The sequence below is a fragment of the Phocoena sinus genome, chromosome 12, assembly GCF_008692025.1.
Source record: "Phocoena sinus isolate mPhoSin1 chromosome 12, mPhoSin1.pri, whole genome shotgun sequence".
NCBI lineage: Eukaryota > Metazoa > Chordata > Mammalia > Artiodactyla > Phocoenidae > Phocoena > Phocoena sinus.
Window position 1 is genome coordinate 84,706,082 of NC_045774.1, and position 22,890 is coordinate 84,728,971.

At 42.1% G+C, this 22,890-nt stretch overlaps 1 protein-coding gene across 1 annotated transcript in view; it reads right to left on the bottom strand.

The window, feature by feature from the left end:
* The window catches only part of ADGRB3 (adhesion G protein-coupled receptor B3), an 815,189-nt gene that overhangs the window by 406,564 nt on the left and 385,735 nt on the right, over positions 1-22,890 (bottom strand). The window contains exons 11-12 of the mRNA XM_032651211.1: positions 20,234-20,428; positions 3,161-3,229 (exon numbers count right to left, since the gene is read on the bottom strand). Of these exons, the coding sequence (XP_032507102.1) occupies positions 3,161-3,229; positions 20,234-20,428 (264 nt within the window). The remainder of the gene's footprint in view (positions 1-3,160; positions 3,230-20,233; positions 20,429-22,890) is intronic.

Genomic DNA, 22,890 nt, shown 5'->3' on the forward strand with positions numbered 1-22,890 from the left:
CAGGAAGATTTGGGGACAAATGCTATTGCTTACCTATTCCATTCCCGAAATGTGTGCAAAATTTCCTCCCCATTCCTAAAATGTGTGTGAAATTTCCATCAGCTCCAAACTTCCTGCTGCTACTGTATTTTTTCTTCTATTTTTGCGTAGGTGTGTGTGTCTATGAGTATGTGTAGTGTGTGGGTAAATACAAATTAAAAAGAAGAGGCTTAATCCTCCCAGATGAAAATAGAGAAGAGACTCCCTCCCTAACCCCTTGCCCCCCTCCCTTAAGAGCATTTACTTTAGAAAACTTGTAATGGTTAAATTCTTTCTCTGTCTCTTTGAAATGCGTGTAAACATTTTTGAAAGTTAAATATTCCCAGCTTAAAGACCCAGGGATGTCTCTCAGTGGAAAGTCATCATCTAGATTGCTGTGCGGTGGGAGGGGCGGTGGGAGGGTTAGACCCTGACTTAAGCAGGTGCCTCACTCTGAGTTGCAAAACTGCCCGCAGTCATGAAGATATCAGAGCTCATTTTTTCTTTGGATAAAGCCAATTAACTAACAAGATGGTCATCCCAATTACCCAGTGCATTTAGGATGAACTACCTAAAGTCCTCTTACTTGAGAACTAGCTACTGTTTACCTCGAGAACACGTGTGTAATGAGTTGAACATCCGCTCGTCTGTATTAAAGGATGAGGTTTCTCTGTCTTTGCAACTCTTAGTGAACTGCCTGTGATGCACATCACATTCTGGCTTAATGCCTCTTCAATAATAAAACTGTTTTCTTTCCTGCCTACTTTGGGGAGAGGTTTTCTAGGGTGGCAGCAGATTTTGTTTGTAGTTATATGTTCCCAACAATTTTCAAATGTCGTAGAGCCGGGGCTGATTTTTTTTTTTTTTCTGTAAAGGGTCAGAGAGTGGCTTTGTGGATCACGGAGTCTCTGTTGGAACAACTCAGCTCTGTCCTTGCTGTACCATAGCAGCCATAGGTACTATGACTATGATGCCAAACTTTATTTACAAAACAGGTGCCAACCTGGATCTGGCTCAGCGGCCACAATTTACGTACTCCTGGAGAGACACAGGAGCATTCAGTATAAAAAGGAAATACTGATCATCACAATTATCATGAATGAAATGGACGGTCCATTCCAACTACAATGATGGTGTATAAAACAGTGCTATATAGAATGCAGCCTTTTTTTTTCTCACTTTAGTATACTGTGTTTTTAGTAGGATGCTTTAGCTAAACATAGTTTCATCCTTCATAACTGGGTTTATGTGTAGTGAACAAACTATGAAATGACGCTGTTTATTGTCTAAAAGTGTGAGTTCTAATGGCAAAACGCTTCTGACTTAAATATTCACCATTTTACTCAGCTAGTCTTCCAAATGTACACAGAGCTATGCTTTATGTTATATTTTGTTGAGACTATTCCTCTAAAATAGACAAAGGATTATCTTTGGTAGATTTTAAACAGCTCTTATTTCTGAAGAGTTCACCCTTTGTGCCAAAAACTTGGAGACTCATTTACCACTTGGCTGCATTTATGTAAACACCGCTACAGAATAGTTGCTTTTATTTCAAATAGTTACTTCAGAGAAGCATTAAGGATCATCACTACTGAAAAAAATATTTAAAAGATAAGAATATACTTAACTCAAAATCACAAGTAAATAGGTGGATTATGGATTCAGGATTTTCCATTGACAAAAAGTTCTGCCACTGTTCATTATTTGCTCAAGTTGGGACCTTGCAGTAAATAACACCATCTGATGGATTGCAGTCTTGTTTTAAATAGGGTATTATACATTTGTCCTAAATATATCCATAATTAATAGTCTCCAGCACTCTACAAAGATGTGCTTAGCCACTGCAGTGTATTCTAAGGAAAGACACCATTTTCTCACAGTGAGTGAAGGAGGTTCTCCTCTAGAATGAAGCCAAGGACAAATACATAACTCAAACTAGTAGGAAAAGATAGATTCCGGGTCTTAAACTAAGGAGTGATTTTTTTTTTCTTCCTATGGCCAGAAGCACAGCACTTGTACCTGATAATGAGGTGGACCCACACCGGACTATTTTTAGAGTCTATCCATAGAGTTCCTATGATAATAGAGATAAAGGGCATGCTTTACTCCTGAAGGCCCAGAATATGATTATAAAGGGAAAGGGAGAGAGAGGGTCCACTTGAAACTCAGGAAATATTCATTTTCAATATTGCATTGTTCTCGCGGAATTTTTAACAAGGGTCAAGTAGAAAATGTTTACATTAAATTTCTACAGGATTTTTAAAAACATGCTTATTCTCCCTTTCTTAACTTCTAACTCACTTTTTCTGTGATTTAGAAAAAGTAGTATTAACCATGTGTCAGTGAGTATAGCACAAATGGCAGGGCCAGCCATTTTTAAAACAATAACTAAACCAATAAGGCTCCTTGCTACAGTTACCATACTTAGCAGAAAGAGAAAAAAAGCAGAATACATTTCTTGTAATGAGAACTCATTTTTACAATTCTTGGCTTTGAGTCAAAACGCACATCTGTATACATAATTCAGATAACACATAACAGAGTAAATACAAATGATTTTACTAGTTAGTACTCCCACAGTTTAGTTTGCAATGTGTCCTTTTATTCTTTTCTATTTTTTTAAGCAATATTAAAGTGCTAGTTTATTATTTTGTTGTTTATCCCATCCATAAGTTATATTTGTATTATAACTGAACATTTTTACATTTCTGTTTTCACAAATATGCAATCAGGTTTACATGCTGCTTGGTAATTCTTTTCCATTTAACATTCCATTATAAGCATCTTACCATATCAATATTGATATGGCAATGTGTCCTTTTAGATTACCTATTTTTCCTATAGTCTGTAGACAGGAAAGAAAATGATGGGTAAGGCATAGAGTCATTATGTATTAATACCTTAAAGTTAAACATTACTTAAACCTGCTCTGTTTTTTCACATTTTAAATATCATTGATTCCATAGATTGTTATGATAAAGGAGGTCACTTGTTTTCTATAAAATTAGAACGAGATAATCTAGAATGACTTTAAAATGTTTCCTATTATGTTCTTGGAATAGCGAGCCATTACTTTTTTCACATATTACGAAGCCTTATTTAACCAACTTCATTTTAAGTTCTGAAATAACTTCAGCTTTACCTGTTGTGCATCTTCCCATTTTTCCTTGTTGTCTTCATCTAGAAGGTTGCTAACTATTTGAAAGAAGTTCTGTAAATTAAATTAGATAAAAGGTTTAATGTTACACGAGGGAATATCCTTTCCAACAACATCTGTTTGAACGCTGAAGGTATAAACACTTTGCAATACTGCTTGATGACCCTAACATGCTATTCTAGAAGCTCTCTGAGGACCCTCTCTCAGCAACATGATTCTGGGATTTCTAGAGAACGTCACATATTCAGAAGACATCACAATAGGCACAACACTTACTTTCTATCACAGTTATATGCTCTGCATTCTACTCTGTCAGGCCACCGTATAATTATTCCTTACAAAGAAGCTCTCTTTGTAAGCTCCTGTAAGAAAGTCCCCTGTGTTTGTCTTATTAAAGTCGTCCAGTTCCCTGTGAGGAATGATTGTTACTCACACTGCTGGGTCGAAGGGCATCACAGTGAAGTCACAGGCCATGGGCAAAGCTGAGGCCAGTGAAGCCTTCCTCTGTTGGATCCTGGCTCTGCCCTTCCTGGCTATTTTACTTTAACGTTTACAACTACTTATTGTAACGATGACATGAAATTTTTCAAGTCCCTGCATGGTAAGTGCTCAAGAAGTCTTGGCTATTTTCAAATTCCCCTGCCTTTTGCAGCAAGCCAAAATGGAGGGATGTCCAAATCCTTGTCATCCCCCTGGTCCCTAACTAACTGTTGGAAACACATTGGCTTTAACGTGTTCCAGCAGTGCCTGCGATGAGTTTCGGTTTTCCCTTTCCAGGCAGACAGGCACCTCTCAGTGTTCGTTTTTTGTTTCCCACACATCGCATCGTCTGTGTTAGTACTCACTTCACACACGAGGGATCTGTACTAAAGAGAGACCTTCCTATCCTCTCACACTCGCTGTGAGCCAGGAGAGGAAAACCAGGGTGCCAGGGACATGGGGTCACAGTAGACCTAAGAAGTGTAAAGTGAAGCTTTGGCATCTGTCTGAAGCTACACGGACGGTGGTCCCTTCTTTTATCCTCAGAGCTCATCTCTTCTGGCTGCTCCGTATGTTATGAACAGGAGCACGGCCTTACGTTGATACCTTCACTTAGGACAGGTCTCCCTTCAGGGGTTGGGGACCAGGTAGTCACAATTTTTTAGCCTCTTCAGCCTTCTTCCCTATCCAGCCAGCTTTTCAAGATAGGTCTTTACTCTAATTCCAAAGAAATTCACTTGCGTGTTTTTAGAAGAAAAACCAAGCAGCTTCATTTCCACTTGGGGTTTGAATCTACTAGCATCTATATTTAATTGCCCTATTTGTGCTACTCATTTTAATAGTTCCCGGCAATCATATGGCTGAAACATGTTTCCAGTCACAACCTCTATAAAACTTACAGAATATTTTAGGCAGCTCTTGGAAAAGAAAACCGGCAAGTCTGTTTGAGACCCGTTTTCTAATTCGTTTAACCTTTTTGTACTACCAGCCGTTTCTTCCACTGAAAATGTCCTGGCTGGGGTGATAACATTTCAAGGGCTTTGTCCACTGAGCTGTAATTCTACGTATGGGCAGAAAGAATTAACCTTCAGAGTTCTCCGATCACCTGTGGCTAGTGAACTCAATATGGGACGTGGTGCTAGTGAGACAAAAGTTGCAGGTTTCATCTCCTTTCACGCCGTCAGCCTGGCTGAGGTCCATGACCGCGCCTACGTCCTTAGCCCCTGCCTGCTCTCATACAAAATGCATGCTGCTCCTGACAAGGGTACTGCAAGAATGGGAGGCAATTTGTGCCAACGCATCTCCGTTTCTGGGAAAACATTGCACAAAGCGTGTTTTAGTGACACGGAGTCAGCAGCTCTGCACTGTACGTCAAGGCCAGTGAGCACACGCGATTCCTTGATCAAAACGATAAATTCAGAGTTCGGTGTTTCAAAATCACCAGAGGGCATACATAAAAAACCACAGATTATTAAAATATACATTCTAGTAAGCAGAGAGTCTAAGAAAGGCGGTTGTACTACCTTCCAAGGCCAATAAATCATACTTGACTAAATGAACATGGGAATGCCGCACAGAGTAAAGCTCTCCTTCTATCTCCCAGTGGATTGAATCTGAAAATGGTCAGTTGTGGGTTCGTGTAGGGGGACAGGGGCTAAGCCTCAATATCCCAGATGGGGGAGGGGGAGGGGCATTTCCGGGGATACTGAGCTTTGCTTGTTCCTCAGTGTATCCTCGTCGCATGCAATGCCTTGCCCACAGCAGGTGGTTAATAAAGTCCTAACTTAAAGGAAACAATGAAATCACAAAGTCATTACACCTCGGTTTCTCCAACAAGACTCAAGTATCATTCCTCTGAGTTGACCCTGCTCTAATATGTCTCACACACGTTGAAAAAAATGTACTTCGATATATCAATTCACTTATACATTTGCTCAAATATCATACTGACAGATGGAACAAAGCAGAACTAAACAGAACAGCATTTTGAAGAGGGGACTCATAACATTTCAGGCCACTTGACTGAAGTTTTGAGAAAAGTCTAAAGCAACTTCCATGGCAGCACTGGCACAACTTCTAGAGTTTTTCAAGAGCTCTGCTACCTATGGTCAGACCTCTCCTTTGATGATATGTGGATCAAGTCCCTTAGCCCCTGAATTGCATCTGACAGGTTTCTGTTTTGTTTTGATCACATCCCGATCTCTACGGCCTAGACTGATTTGAAAAATTCAGCGTCCTTGGCAGAGTCTGAGTTTGGAGCTTGAACTAGGCAGACCTGCTTTAAAAATTCTCCCAACATTTATTACCTGTGGGGTACTGGGGCTAACGTTGCCCACCTCCGCCTACGTTCTCTAGCCTGTAAGGCAGAGATGCTAACACCTGCGGGGCAGAGCAGCTGTGAAGCTCAGAGCTAATTCTCAGCACAGTATCCGACACATGCTAAGTGCTCAATATATGGCAGCTTTATGATTTTATTCCCTTTGTATTATCTTTTTACGACTGGCTGCATGATTTGTATTTATAGCCACATTATGGCCCATGATTTGTTCAGCAGAAAGCTCTCCTTCCTAAGAATGTCCTCTGCTGGGAGGGGTTTCAGAGTTGTGATGATGAGACACTCAGCACGTGGGAGACCCTGAGCAAACGGCTGTGGGACACCATGGGCAGGAAGCAGGACTCTGGTTTTCCTCGGCAGGAAGTATTATAAAAATCAGCAGAGCGAATACATGTCGTAAAGAGAAGCATCGATGTCTCTGCCCCATTCAAAGTGCAAGTCCTAGATTTGGCCACGTGAGACTAAAAGGACACTTGATTTTCTTTCTTATTGGATTATAATCGCTTTACGATGTCGTGTTAGTTTCTGCTGTACAACGAAGTGAATCAGCTATATGTATACATATATCCTCTCCCTCTTGGACCCCCCTCCCACCCTCCCACCCCTCTAGGTCATCACAGAGCACTGAGCTGAGCTCCCTGTGCTATACAGCAGGTTCCCACTAGCTAGCTATTTTACACCTGGTAGTGTATATATGTCTATACAAGTCCGTTCTCTATGCCTGTGTCTCTATTCCTGCCCTGGAAATAGGTTCATCTGTACCATTTTTCTAGATTCCACATACATGTGTTAATATATGATATTTGTTTTTCTCTTTCTGACTTACTTCACTCTGTATGACAGATCTTCTAGAGTAATGAAAATAAAAACAAAAATAAACAAATGGGATCTAATTAAACTTAAAAGTTTTTGCACAGCAAAGGAAACCATAAACAAGACAAAAGACAACCCTCAGAATGGGAGAAAATATTTGCAAATGAAGCAATGGACAAAGGATTAATCTCCAAAATATACAAACAGCTCATGGAGCTCAATATCAAAACAGACAAACAAACAACCCAACCAAAAAATGGGCGGAATATCGAAATAGACATTTCTCCAAAGAAGACATATAGATTGCCAAGAGGCACATGAAAAAATGCTCAACATCACTAATTATTAGAGAAATGCAAATCAAAACTACAATGAGGTATCACCTCACACCGGTCAGGACACTCAATTTTATGCAAAGCAGTAAGTACGTAATTCTTTGTTCTATATCTGGTTAGCTTCCACTTGACAAATTTCTCAAGGACTATATACAATTTTCTATAAGTATATTGAATCACATCTTAGCATGCACTTTTGCTGAATTCCTTATTGAAAGAGAGTTATAGATTAGGCTCACTATCAGAGATATCTAAGCCACAAGAAACGTGTTCTCCTCCTCCTAACCCAGCAGCAAATGCCTGCGCACCGAGAGGCAGAGACAGGCCCCAAGGAACAGAGTTAAGAAGGAGAACTGAAAGCTTTCAGGAATGGTGGTGGTCCCGACATGAAATATAGAGGGATCATAAGAGAGGCTTAAAGGCTAAGCAAGGAAGCAGGGACACACCATTAGGATTAAAATGGCACAGCCCAGGACAGTCATGCATCCCCAATCCAGAGAGCAGTTGACGGCTGCAGGTCAAGCGTGATCCGGCCCCTTCCTGTCTCTCCACTCTGTCTTGAGCAATCCTGTCCCCCACTCTCTCTACTCCAGGCTCAGCAGACTTCTCCATGCATCCCAAACCTGTTTCTGCCCAGTCTCCAGAACTATATAATGCTGCTCCCTTTCTTCAACCACTTTACTTCCTGTTCTTTACTTGAATAACCCTTTTCTTTGTCCTCCATGTCTAGATTTACATGCCATTTCCCCAAAAAGGCTTTCTCCCATCACCACCATGTAAGTATACAAAGTTTGCACAGTCTCTTTATGTTTCTGATTTTGAGTAGTGAAAATTTTTATTTTTCATTTACCAATACTGTCATCATTCATGCTTTGCCAAAAATCCATGGAAAAAAGAAACAGCCCATTCCTGGAAGTAATCACCTAAAAGAATAAGACGTGACGGAAGAGGTTCTATTGACCAGAAGAGACCCTTGTTCTCTGTTCTGAGAGTCAGCTTTCCCCAGTACCTGGGGAATTACTAGTACGATGGTCTCTGACTCTACTGGCCTCTACATCCATGCATGAGCAACCCAGCAAAACCACTGTGCACTCACCCAAAAGGATGAATAAGTGCACCTTCACCCTAATGTAATGCAGGCAGCAGCCAGCTGTAAGGGAGCCACTCACAGGGCAGCAAACATGCCGAGTTGCAGTTACACTGTGTAGATTTCTTTTAAAGTATATCACACTTTGTAATTACAATGTATTTGTATGATGATCAGTTTAGGGCTTCTTCTCTACCAGCTTATAATTTAGTTGGGACTGTTTCCATTTTGTTCACTCCCATGCCCCCAGGGTACAGCACGAGGCATAGGAAAATGTAAATACTCAAATATTGCACGTTGGCTGACTGCATGCCTACTGTGTGGAAGACCATGGGATAAACACTGGGGGAATTAAAAATCACAAATACACGGTCCCCACCTAACGTGTGGCCTCTTTTCAACACCCTCCTCTGCTCTATACCCAGGGTTCTTGTAGGTCCAGGGCAGGAGATAGGGTGCTTATTTGTACAGATCAGAAAGCTGGTTCTCCTGATTAAATACGGGATCGAACTCTTCCTATCTGAGTGGCATTTTGAAGTCTCAAGGCCGTCCTGGTCACAGACACCCACTCTTGAGAAACTGCAGGGCCTCACAAGTAGAGGACACAGTGGAGGATGTTCGGCCCTGGTCCCCTCCCAAGGAAGGGGTCTCCTCTTCCACACACAGCTGGTTCTTTGCCAAACACAGTGGAGCCCCCTACGCACCACCACTGCTGCCCCATCCCTGATGGAGCGAGGGCTACCCTGTTCAGCAGCAGAGGGCATCGGGAGAGAGAGAAAATTACACTCCAGGCAGCAAAGCTGGGGGCTTGGGGAGGAAGAAGCCTGGGGAAGGGAACATCCTGGGGAGACTTTACCAAGAGCCCGAGTGAGACACAGCGAGGACAGAAGTGGGCGTGAGGGTGGAGGTGAGGAAAGACCCAGGGGATGCTTGAGAGGCAGAAAGGCACTCACTCCTTCAGGAACATTGCCTGAACACCTGCTGTGTACTTGGCCCTTTTCTGAGTTCAGTGAACGCAACAGTGAGCGAGACACACGAGGGTTCCTGCCCTCACGGGGCTTGCACTGTGCTGTGTAAAGAAAGGACATTTAGTAAAAAGTAATCATTTAAAACAGGGCTTAAGGTGATGAACCAAAAATAAAATAGTGTACGGGGCCAGGAGGGACTGGGCAGGGGAGGGCTGTGTGTGCGTGTGTGCCTGTGTGGACATGTGTATGTGGGTATCTGTGTCTTTGTGTGTCTATGTGCTTATGTGTATATATGTGCGTTTGTATGTGTAATTGTGCACGTGTGTATATGTATGTGTGTATATGTGTGTGTATGTGTGTGTGTGACTGTGTGGATGTGTGCATGTGGGTGTGTGTATGTGTATATCTGGGTATCTGTGTGGACGTGTGGATGTGTTTGTGTGTATGAGTTTATGTGTATATATGTGTATGTGTGTTTGTATGTGTGCACACGTGTGTGTGTGTGTGTGTGCACGCACAAGCCTGCTTCAGGTGGAAGAGTCCGCAGGAAAGACTTTTCTGAGGAGGTGACATCTAAGCTGAGGACAGAGTGATGAAGGTGGCAGTCATGGGCAGGCCCGAGGAAGAGAGCCCCAGAACAACAGTGGGACGAAGGAACACAAACAGAGAGGAAGCAACGTAGCTGGCATGGCCTTGAGCAGGGAGCTAGAGGAAGGGAGGGGGAGAATATTAATACAGGATGAAAAAGAGAGGCAGGGGCTCAGACAGAGAGGGGCCTGGATCCCACCATAGTTATGTGACACGAGTTTCAGGAAAAATAAAAATCTAACGTTGGCTGCTGAGTGGAAAACAGAGTACAGGAGAGTGAGAGTGGAAATGGGGAGGTCAGAAAGGAGGCCGTGTTGTCTGCTGGCTTGATTAGGGAACAAAGTGTCGTGGTGACGGAGGGAGAGGGCAGAACCGGGACCAGGCCCTGGTTCCTAGAGGACACACAGCTCCACTGAACACGCAGAAGACACAGCAGAGCTGCGTGTGCCCGGGGACGGTGGGCTCAGCTCTGTCCTGGCCAGGCGTGAGGAGCCTGGGATAGAGCTAAGAGCAGACGCCCAGCTGCCACTGTCCCTACAAGCCTGAAACTCAAAAGGTCAAAACTTGTGAATCCTTAATCCTAGTTGAAACCTGGAGCCTTTGGGAGGAAAACTAAAATGACCAGAAATAGAGCTGAATGGGATGAACTCGAAGTTAAAATACTGGTGATAAAATAGACAGGAAGAAAACCACGTGAGGTTAGATGAGGGCTTAGGGATAAGGAAGCAGGAAGTGGGGCAGAAGGACTCTGCAGTGGGGAGGTTAAGTCAGATGAGATGGACCAAGTCTGCAGCAAGGTAAAAACCCAAAGAGTTCAAGATACAATGCCTTGGTCTCCTGTATTTTTTTAGCCTCCATGCACTTGGATGATGACACTTGCATGTGAGATGTGCAAAACCAGGAACACACCCAGGTTACAGATTAGGTCCTGGATAACTGATGTCCAATCCCTGTGACTGGGCTATGACTCTACTTCTTAGCCTCCCAGTCAAGAAAGTGTAGAGAAATAAAATTGAGTAAGAGGAATATTATTACACAAATAATCTTAGGCTTGTTCTACTGTATTTTTTAAAGCTAACTAATCCCTAAAGAGTGCTTTGCCTATTTTTTTTTAATAGGTGGTCTCTCAACGGATCAGGACAAAAAGTCACATCACTCTGGTTTAATCTTTTATCTAGAATACCTATCCTAGAAGCACATCAACTGGCTGTTGGCAATGAGAAACCCTCAAGGATTCAGGCAGCAGCAGATGATAATTAAGGATGCCCCCTGGAAGGCATCAGGGACCAAGATATACGGAGAATATGATTCAGAGACAAGAAACTGAAGCACTGGAAAACCAGAGGATCAATGGGGGGGGACAAAGGGATTGGGGTATCAAGGTCAGAAGGTCAGCCGTGGGGTCACCAGCCTGGAAGGCTGTGGTCAGAGGACTCCTGCCAACAGGGCCGGGCTGTCCCAGACAGCCCAGTGTCATATGCCAGATCCAGAGGGTGTGAGAGCAGATTATTGAAGCAAATATTCCCTAATGTGCACTAGTTTAGGAGAAAAAAATCCAGAGCCCTTTGTTTTTTCTTCTCGTTTTAGTCACAGGTATCACCGAAGCTCTGACTCATTTTGGAAACAACATGGAACAGGGGTCCAGGAATCTCGGGCTGCCTTTCCCACTAATCTCACTGCTCTGCCGAGATGGAAGACGGTACCACCTGTGGAGTTTTGGAGCTGCTTGGATGGGCAACTTCCTACACGATGCTACGAGTCTTTCCAGGGCAAGTGTAGGATGGAGGGCTCCAGAGAAAGAGCAGAGAGTGGGTCTGCTTTGAGGTGACAGTGACAACCAGAATGGGGGAGTGGAGAGAAGCAGCGTCTATTATCAGCGCTTAGGGGGGCCAAGCGTGGTGCTGCTTTACAAATGAAGGGTAAAAACGTTAGTGATGCTAATATGATTAGGTATGTTCATCAATTATTCCCAAGAGGGAGCCCTGCCGAGCAGTCAGTCATAAAAAACATCATAACAAGTGGGGCAAAATCTTCCTCAAATCCAGACAAGGCACAAGGTGAGAAGTGATCACTGCATTTGGGCAGGCCTGGAGGATATACCAAAGGGCCACCTGGGCAGGAAACACACACACATCACAAGTTCACCCCTGGGATGCTGCAAGCAGAGCCATAGAGGTCCTGTCCCTGGGAAGATGCCTGGCACATACCTTTCTTGGCTAAAGGGAAATTCTCACAGTTCCTTCAAGATCCCCTGTTGTGCACTGAATTGTGTCTGGCCCTGATCCATATGCTGAAGCCCTTAGCCCTCAGTACCTCAGAATGTGATTGTATTTGAAGACAGGGCCTTTGAAGAGGTAATTAAGTTAAAATGAGGCTGGGTCCTAATCCAATTTGACAGGTGTTCCCGTAAGAAGAGGCATTTAGGACACACAAAATCATCAGGGGTGACACACACAGAGAAAAGGGCCATGTGAGGCCACAGGGAGAAGGCGACTGCCTGCAAACCTGCCCACGCCTTGATCTTGGACCTCCAGCCTCCAGAACTGGGAGACAATACACTTCTGTTGTTTAAACCACCCAGTCTGTGGTATTTATTATGGCAGCCCTGCAAACTGATACATTCCCCCATAACTTTTTAAAAGAAAATTTTAATAATAAATGGAATCACAAGAGAAGACTACCTATACACCATGCACATGCAAATCTCAGCATTTTCTTGACTCTGATGGAAATAATGAGGGATTCTGAAACGACAAAACTACCTATCAGATGCTTTATCATATTTTTCTTAAGCTCCACCAAAGTCATTCATGTACATCACATGGCATGTACCAGTTGATAGGCTCCATTCCACAAATACCTAACCTTCTTAGTCGCCCTTCTTTTTTCCCCCATCTTTGTGAATACTCTATTCACCTATGGAGGTCCTCAGTTCCTCTCAGCCTGCAGCCATCTTCCAAATTTTGTTCATGGTAGGATTTATTCACGTTGGTGGGTGAAGCGAGATGTGTTTATTAGTATCTCACCCATTTAAGGCAGGTATTTGGCATTGAATTTCTTCTTTCCATCTTACAATAAGGGCACATTCTCCACACTATCTAGAAAGAGCTTTTAGCTGTACACATTCTCTCTACCACAGAGAAAGAATAGGGAACCATCTCAGGCTGGAAGCATTGAAATGGCTGCGTTTGTGACTTGGAGTGATTGTCAGCTGGGAGTTGCCATCCTGGGCTCCTCTTGGTTCCCACAGATCCAGGCATCCTGGCTATTGATTCAAGCCATCCTCTCATCCACTTGCCGGCTAACTTTGAAATGGCTTTGTGGTAAAGGCCTTAAGGACTAACACTTCTTTTCTGACTTCCATTCTCCTTGATACATTCCCTGCCCTTCTCCTCTACTAAGAGTGGGGGGAAAAAAAAGAGTGGGAAAAAAGCAGTGGCCCATTCTTGCATAGGTAGTGCCATGGAGAATATTTGACCTTCCTTTGTTCCCAGGAGCGATAGCAAAATACACGTCTGCACTGGCAGCAGACACCTGTGGTCCAGAGATGCTTCAGGTGTTTGCTCCATCAGAATCTCACCTTCCCGGATCATAAGGGTCGTCGCCATGTTCCTTGAGCTTTTACTGTGTGCCACGTGCTGTGTAAGTTTTACACAGTAACTCAACCCTCACATCAGCACTGTGCATGGGTACCAGCATCCAATACAGTGGAAGAGAAATGGCAGCTCAGGGAGGTCCAGTCACCTGCCCAGCATCAGATAGTTAACAAGTAGCAGAGCCCTGACCAGAAGCTCGGGATTCTGACCGCAAACAGGCGCTCTGAGTCATCACGCTCTATTGCCTCCCTTACGTCTCCGACTTATGTTCCAGGAAATTATTAATCTTCTGCTGCACAATGTTCTTTAAGCAGAGGATCTCAAGTCATAAGGTACTGTCTTGTAGGCTAGAGTTATACTACAATTCCAAACCTAAGGGGCCCGTACTAGATCTTACTTAGTCAAGAGAATTAGTTTCAACATTACATCATGGCTTTGGATTGTCATAGCCATAATTGCTTCCCCATTTATCAGACCACTCTTTTGTACACAAAAAGTAAAAGCATCTCTCACTGAAAGCATCAGAGAAATAATACTCAAGAATCCTCACCTAGTGCTGGATGGGTAGCACGAGAAAGATCCAACATATATGCTTGCCCGTCAAGTGTTTTAGGAAAGAAGATGCTTGGCTTATCCGAAATCACTAACTCTGCTTTCAGTTTAATTTCTTGATCACCTAACTCTGAGAATTTTATTTAGAATGTAGTTTGCCTTTAAGAAAGAAATTGGAAGCTGAGTTTTGAGCTTCCTATTTAATCCTAATCATTGGGAAATGAATTTTCAAGCCTAGAGAACATGTTAGACAAACAAGTGATTTTCAAACATTGAGTGGTGACCTGTTTGAGGGTCATGATCGACTTTTCATAACCAAATAGGAATGCATAGAAAATACAAGAGTGCATTACCTACAGAAAAGGGAAATATTATTTTGTAAAAGTCTAGTTTTCAATTATATATTGATGTAAACTGTGTGCCTTACTGTGGGTCATAGTCAAAAACTTTAGGAAAATACTGAGTTAGACCAACAGAAGTTTTGTCAGGGAACAAAAGCATGCCTGAAAAGAGACAAATCCTTGCTTCCAGGAAGTTTGAGGGCAACTTTAAACAAGGAGTCTCTGTGGATACTCCATGTATGTATTCTTTCCAACTTTTCTTTCTTTACCCTCAAATATAAGCTGTCTCAGGGGCCTGCCTTTCATTCCATTAAGTGGATCATGTCTGCTTTTCTGATCCACTGTCACTGAAACGTGCTTTCTTTCTGCCAACCTCTAGGTCATTGCTGTAGCCTTTTCACGGGTTTCTTTCCCCCAGTCTTCCTTTACTCACTAATCGCCCTTATCCACCTTGGCCAGACCATCTTTCCAAAAACAGCACTCACATTTAATAAATTTGCTCATAGAGAATAACATTCAAACTCTCCTCTAGCCTTGATTCGCGTGCCTTCACGATCGACATTTTCCAATGTGAATCCCATTTTTTTTACCAACCATGGTCTTTTGAATGTGCCACACTCATACCATTTCTGTGGCTTTGACTGGAGTTTGATTATTGTTTCCGCACCCAGCTTGTTTCTCCAAATTCTATCTCAAGGCCTAAGGCTCCCATGAATTCTTTTCTTGTTGCTGCAGTTCAGATTCTATGTTCTGAGAGCTCCTGGAAGTGAGACACTATACTCATATCTCTCTTCCTCATTACCGGTCTAGCCTCATTCATGAGTTAGCTTTTCCTTCAATGACGTTGTAAGCAGCTTGAGAGCAAGGCCCATCTTTTCCTTTTATGTTAAGAGTTACAACGCCAGAACTAAGGGCATTACAGAGCACCTACTCTCTGCTGGACGACTCACAAATACCATCATGTACGGGTTGTTACGTATTTAACCTGAATTACTTCTAAGCCTCGCAACAAGACTGGAAAATAGTTACCATCGAACTTCATTTCTGATGAATTCTGTATCTGCAAATTCAGCTCTTCACTAAAATTTATTTGTAACCCCCAAATCAAAGCTCATAACTTCAAGGGCACGCACGGTGGTGAATTTGAGTCACCCATGCACAAGCGCCCAGCTCAGGTCACATGGCCATGCTCTGAGTTTTGGTTTCAGCTCATATCCTGTAAACATGTCCTTTTTGTGGCCTATTTAATGCCCAGGTTTCTTTCCATATTTTTTATTGGTAATTTCACTGTTGAGAATGGCCATCAGCATAGTGTGGAGGTCCATCTAGTATTCTTAAACCCAAGAAGGCTGTGTTATGACTTATAGAGAAAATATGTGTGTTAGATAAGGTTTGTTCAGGCATGAGTTATATATATATACACAATGTATATATAATAATAACATATATATTGTTATATGTATAACAATAACAGAAACACACATAAAACAGGTCATGTATTAATTGGTCGATGAAAATTATATGACAGATTCTTGAAGGAACACATCTTGTAGTTTCCCTATTAGTAAATGATTCAGTATTCTTTCATTTTATAAAATATAACTACCATGACTAAAGAGAATAGACTGTACTACTATTTCTTCTTTAGATATGAAGAAATAAGGTAGAGAAAGATTAAGTAATGTGTCTGAAGACATCAAGATATTTATTGGACAAACTGGAATTTCAATTTGTATGTCTGATTCAACTTCGTCAAATTCCTGGTGTGGGTGTTGTGAGTTCATCCTCCGCTGATAGAATGAAACTCAGTATGAATTTTCCCAGGGGTGGAAAAAAAGACAAGCTTTCCTCTCCTTTTCTTCCTTTTTCTTAATTGGATGTTCAGAGTACTTTTCTTAGTTTTTTTGTGAAGTAAGTTCCTCAAATATTACTACATTACTCATAGTCACTAATTACTTGAACAAATATTTGCATGTCTACTATGCTCCAAGTGTCAAGCTAAGCCCCAGGGACCTAATTGTCTCTCCACAAGCTTAACATTTGCTGCTGAAGGGAGGCCTGAAAACAAATAACTACAATGTCATGTGAGAGACCTGCTCTAGTAGGGATATTTACAAGGTTTCAAAAAGACTAGACAATTAGGAAAACACTGAATTCTGCCTGAGATATGAAGAGAAGACTTTTGAGTAGGAATGATTTTTGAGCTGGATCCTGAAGGACTTTGGCATCAGATTGGAAATGGGAAGAATAAATTACATAGAGGACAAATATGGGCAGAGGTTTGGACATATGACCAAGCCCCAAGGTTTGGAAAGAATATGCCTGAAGGGAAGGGACTTTTGGAGTAATTTTCTACCAGTTTCCCAAAATAAAACTATTACTATGTTTTATCCTTCTAAGACATAAAAGTACACTTTATTTTTTCCCCAAATTTTAACAGGTTGTAGCTATACTATCTCACTTTCATCAATGTATCAAGTCAATTGTTTACTGAATCCAGCATCACCAGGCATTTTACATAAAATGTCTTGCACATAACTACATTTAAAAGAATGTATTCTCTTTAAATAGTTTTCCTTAATCTCTCTTTGGTCTTTGCTCTTTTCCCAGTTTAAAAAAAAAAGGGATAAAAAAAAGGTCAGTGGTATCTATGTAGTTATTAATTTTGTTGTTAATTAACTCAACAAACATTTGTTGAGCAGATTCTATAGTCAAGACTCCTCTTTGGGGAGAGGATGACTTGGAGCTTGGCTAGTATCCAAAGATGGATCAGGGATATTTCTTCTTTTTCAAAGATTTGCAAATGAGTACTAATAACTCAAGACATAAAGAGATGCAGGAGAAGTGCTGCTGGAACTCAGAGTCCCAGAGTCTATACCAAGAGACTGATTTAGGAGACGGAGACAGACAAGCCAGTCTGAAGGCATAGAGGAAGCGAAGGCCCAGAGCCAAGAATGCACAGTGCATCCAGGAAGCAGGAAGTAGTTCACTTGGCTCCAAGTCTGTGAAGGGAAAGAGGTGTCCATGCGCACGGCTGGAAAGGCAGGTGACCTACGTACGGCGGGCATACTAGAAACCAAGACACAGGCTTTGGGTTGTCTTTGAGGAGGCCTTGGCGCCCCGCTGGAGATTTCTGACTGAGGAGTGACAGAATCAGGGCTGTCCTAGGACAGCCAATGGGACCATGGTGCACAAGATGAGGAGGGATGTTGGTAAGGGTCTGAGGGAGGATGAAAGGAAAGAGGCCATGGAAATAATGGAGGCTGGGGTAACTGGAGGCCAAGACAGGGAAACAGCAGTGGGGAGAGGAAAGACGGATGGAAGAGGCGCCATGTAGGCTGACCCAACAGGAAAGGAAGAGAAGGGAAAAGTCAAGATGACATTACAGTTCCAGCCTACGGACCACTAATCCTACAAGGCAAAGTAGAAAATACAAGAAAACGTGGCACTCAAGACGAGTTTAGCTTACTCCATATGAAGCCTGAGGTGCTAGCCGATCACAAGGGCCTAGAGCCCTTGAAAGTGGAGGACTGAAGTCGCAGTAAGACTGTAATCAAGCAAAGACGACAAATACGTCCAAAAGATTTGTATAAAATTGCTTGTGGAAAGTAGAATAAAAGTGGTACAAAGTTCTCTAGAATTTCAGAGACAAGAAAGGTCATTTTCAGATGGAGTTTGGGGCTTGCAGGTCTGGCAGTCAGAAAGACTTGCTGGAGCTATGCCAGGAGTTTGACGGGCAGAGATGGAAGAAGGACTTCCAGAAGAGGAAGGTTTCCAGGTGCCCGAAAAGACACTAATAAAGACAGTGAAAGAGAAAAACACAGCTCCCATTTGTGAATGACTAGGACACCAGCCTGCTGAGAATTCTGTGCGCATGTGGAGGACTAAGGAGAGAGTAGGACAGAAACGGAGGAAGGTATTTCTGACCATGCCACAAGGACACCACCACCATCAGCCACATCGCTCTATTTAAGTCAAGCCAGCTGATGTCCATGCCGAAGCCTGTGGTTACACTAATTGTTTGTGGAGTCCGCACACTCCAATGAGAAGCTCAATCATAATATGTCCCCAATACAACCTGGGAATCTTAGTTTCCTGAATTTCAGCACCTAAAAATCTTAAAGCCCTACACTCACGAGGGTTCAAAGAGGCCCGAGAGCTCACTGTGTGCAGCCTTCTGCCTGATGTTTCAACGTGAACACAAGGATCTGAGGTTTTTCAAAATTACAGTTTGTATTTTATGTCAAGGGCTTCAGATGTTATTTTTCAATGTAAATGCCAATGGATAGAAGTATCTCAGAACTACAGAGAAAGGTTATACTTGGCTTACTTAGTACATTTTTAAAACTGGAAAACTCTCTCATTCTTTGTAAAGAAACAAAAGCATCTTGGGGAGTCTCTGGTGGTCCAGTGGTTAAAACTTGGCACTTTCACTGTCAGGGGCCCGGTTCCATCCCTGGTCGGGGAACTAAGATCCGGCAAGCCATGCAGTATGGCCAAAAAATAAAAAACTAAAAACAAAAAAACCTCACAAATGCATCTCTGAAATGCTCAAATGACAGTAAGCTTCCACCTCCCTACTATGTATTTTTACAATTAAAAATGTATTCCTGGGGCTTCCCTGGTGGCGCGGTGGTTGGGAGTCCGCCTGACGATGCAGGGGACGCGGGTTCGTGCCCCGGTCCGGGAGGATCCCACATGCCGCGGAGCGGCTGGGCCCGTGAGCCATGGCCACTGGGCCTGCGCGTCCGGAGCCTGTGCTCCGCGGTGGGAGGGGCCACAGCAGTGAGAGGCCCGCATACCGCAAAAAAAAAAAAAGTATTCCTGGACATTAGTGATATAACATAGAATGCAGTTCCACTAACTCTCATTGCAGCTACTTTCAGCAGTATATGCATATAATTTAAATACTATATGTACTTCTATACAAATTAGGGCATTTAATATTATTTATGAATAATTCCATGATTCCAAAAAGCCTCTATTCCTCTTTCCCTCAATAGCTGATCAAAATAAAGCAAAACAAAACAAAAACCCACCCTCTGAATTCTCCAAGTGAAATGCAAATAAAACTCCCAAAGGAAGAGTGGGCTGAAAGAAAACTACCTGATGTGGGAATTTTGCCAAACCTTTATTTAATGAACTTCATGCCAAGATACAGGAAGAACATTATGTTGGAAACGCAAAAACCAACTCAACGTTCTTGGCAGGCGTACATTTTAGCCTCGGCACAAGAAGAGTTAATCTGAAATGCAAACTAGAGTTGCATTAAATATGCTTTTTTTTTGCCATTCAACAAGCTTTGTCTTAATGGCAAAGGCAATTCTAAAACTGGCTGAGTACTTAAACTTTACTATGGAAATAAATGATGCTGTTCTAGAAGTCTTCCATGACAAGAAAAATATGCTGTGAGGAGTTCCTGAATTCCTTATTTTCCTACCCAGAACAATTCTCTACTCGTCTGATATTTTCAGACAATGGTTCCACAGAATTAAACATGGCCTTCCCCCTTCTAATAGCAAAACCCCAAACAAAACTTAAACTGTGTCTTCTCTGCATGCTAGAGTTAATGTGCCTTCATTATGCTGAATGTACTTTTAATAGTTTCCTGTGGCAAGATGGTGATATTAAATGTGGGAATAAAATACTCACGCTACAACCTGGAACTTGCTATAGTGCCTTTCTGCTGAGGACTCGAGTCACTTCACACACATTCTCACTCACTATCTCCTGGAGGTACATTATGTGCGTTTTACGGTTGAGGACACCGAGGTATATAGAATGACTAAGGATCTGAGGTCATTTCCAGAGCTCAGCTGAGCACGGCCTGGATGCTTTCCCCAGCAGGAGTGAGCACCCTCCCCTCCAGGCCAGGAAGCCCCCATGGTGGCTGCACTGGCTTCCCAGGACCACAACTGATCCCAAGCTCACTTGCTTTTCCTACATGGAATCACCTCCCTTACCTGGACGCCATCAGATGCAGGGATGTAACTTGCCCTTTTAAACGTGTCTGTCACATTCCTGAGGATTTCCACGGACATCAGAAGATCACCTGCATAGAAGTTTTTCCTCTGAGTTAAATCCAGCAGTGTCTTGGTGACCTCGGACATCCCATCACCTGCCAGCATTCTCTGCCCTTTCGCAAGGTGTTCTTTGATCTGTGATGGTCAAAAGAGTGGAAAAAACATCAGAATCTTCATTACTGTTTCTTCACATATCTTCATCAAACGAATGTATTTAAAACTGCAGGGACAATGTTCCAATAGCACTGAAAGACCTAGGATTTCAAAACTAAGCTGTGTGTACCCCAAACTCACATGGATAGACCTCCGCATCACTGTCCGCACTTTGGCTGACTTGATGGACTTGCCTTTTCTAGTTTTCAGAAAACATAATTTAATACTTCGCAGAAAGCATGTGTTAATTTACGTTTTTAATTGAATTAAAAAATAATTTTGCACGTGGTAAACAGGGGAGATTTTTCAGTGAGGTGTGAGCAGAGATGGGAGATTATAAACACTTCAAAATATCCTTTTATATTAACAAGCTGAGGTTAATAATTTTTGCCTTACCTCTTAAAATAAAGACATCTTTATACAGCAGCAAAAATAAAAAAGAGTTTTCACGAGGACATTTAGCTTAAGAAAGACATTTAGTTAAACTTTAAAGGACTACTATGACAGAAATGACTGAAAGCTAGATTATTTTGGCTTTATTTAAAACAAAATAAACAACAACAAAAACCTCTCAGCTAGGTCTTCAGCAGCAGAATGAACTATTGAGATGCAAGCTTAAATTACTTTGATGGTCAGGGAAACATGCTGTCTTGTTTCATATTTGCTTATCCTCCAGCCCAAGGGAAGAAAAGCAACTTATCATGTGGAAGAATGTTAAGGAAAGAGATGGTAAAGTGACAGCACAGATCTGTTATACGTTTACTTGTTTACTAGAAGGTTAGTCTTTGTCATCGCATTGTTAAATTGATGATAACGACGACTTATCAAAGGATCATGAAATAACTAAGAACTAACACCAGAGAAAGACTGGACTAGAAAGGTTCAAGTGTAATAACTATAATCATCAATTTCCCATTAAGGAAAGTGCCAACTAATCCTCTGAAGTATAGCAATCAATCTGAGCGAATCCTAAAGTTAGGAATTTTCTTTAAAATGGATTTTAAAAAGTGCTATCTTGACACTTCAGATATTTAACTTTTCTCTGGTCTCTAAAGCTCTGTCTAAAAATATTTTGGGAAAATAAAAATCTTCAGAGACATTCTCTGTTCCCATCATGTTATGTTAAAAGAACATAACATATGTAGGGAGTTTGTTTCTTGCCATTTTCTTATTTCATTTCTCTCCTGTCTCCCCTCAGTGGCAGCCATCACCCCCTGACCAAAGCCAGAGGATGAGTGAGACATCAGTGATCTAGTCCTTGCTTATCTCTGTGGTCTCAATGCCCATCTTAATCAAGATGCAGACACTGTGTTGGCCAATCAGAAAGGATGCTGACCTCCAGTAGAAGCCAGCTAGTGCACCACGATGATGTGTGCTACCAGGTTGACCTTCAGTCCTGCCTTTAAATTAGTGATAACTCTTTGCAATTTCCTGTTCAGGTCATGTGTGCCATAACATCCTATTTTTGCACTGGATATGCTAACCTCCTCCCTTATATTGTCTCATGTTTATACACCACTCAAAGAGTTCCGCTTTTTCTAAATATCTAAACAGAGTCAATCAACTCCTTGTCTGTGCTGTCTCTTAATTCTTGTATACATCAACCACTCTATCACACTGAATTAAATATAATCATTTGCTTATATGTCTTTTGTGGGTGGGCTTTCTGAACCTTGAGGGTAGGTTCCCTGCCTTCTTCACAGCCTTAGAACACAGCACTGTAAAAGTTTGCTAGAGTGAATTCAGTTACGATATTCTAACTAGAGCTTTATGACAAAATACGATGGAATGGGCTTTGAAGCCAGAGCTGCCTAGGTTTTTATTTAAACTATCCAACTTATTATTTGTGTAATTGAAGCCATCAGAGACTCAGTTTTTCATGTATCTTCTAAGCCTTGAAAAATATGCCTATATGGTTAAAAGTTTTAAAAATCATTGAAAAAAATTCAAATGAACTCACACAAGCCTACCATAGTCAGCACAGCTGCTGTGCACGGGAAAGCTCCCTGCTTCATCATGGTCTGTGTGTCCTACATGATCTGGTCCCTGGAGACTGCTAACACTTTCCCTCAATTCACTGTGCTCTGGTCATTCTGGTCTCTTTGATCTTCCTCAACAACATTTCGTACAGGCCTGCCTCACGGCCTTTGCATGTGCTTTTCCTTTTGCCTGGAACAGTCTTCCCACAGAGATCCACATGCTTTTTGTTATTTCCTCAGAGAGGTCTTATCTTACTTCCTATCTAAAATGGTATTTTTGTCATTCTCAATGATCTTACCCTTCTATATATTTAGGTATTAATTTATGTATCTCACCTTTTTAAAAAAATATCTCACCTTTCTTCTTAGTGCTCAACCTTACCTACCACTGTGCATCTATCTTTTGGCTTATTTGTTTTTCTGCTTCCCCCATTAGAACTTGTGAAAGAAGAGATTTTGTGTATT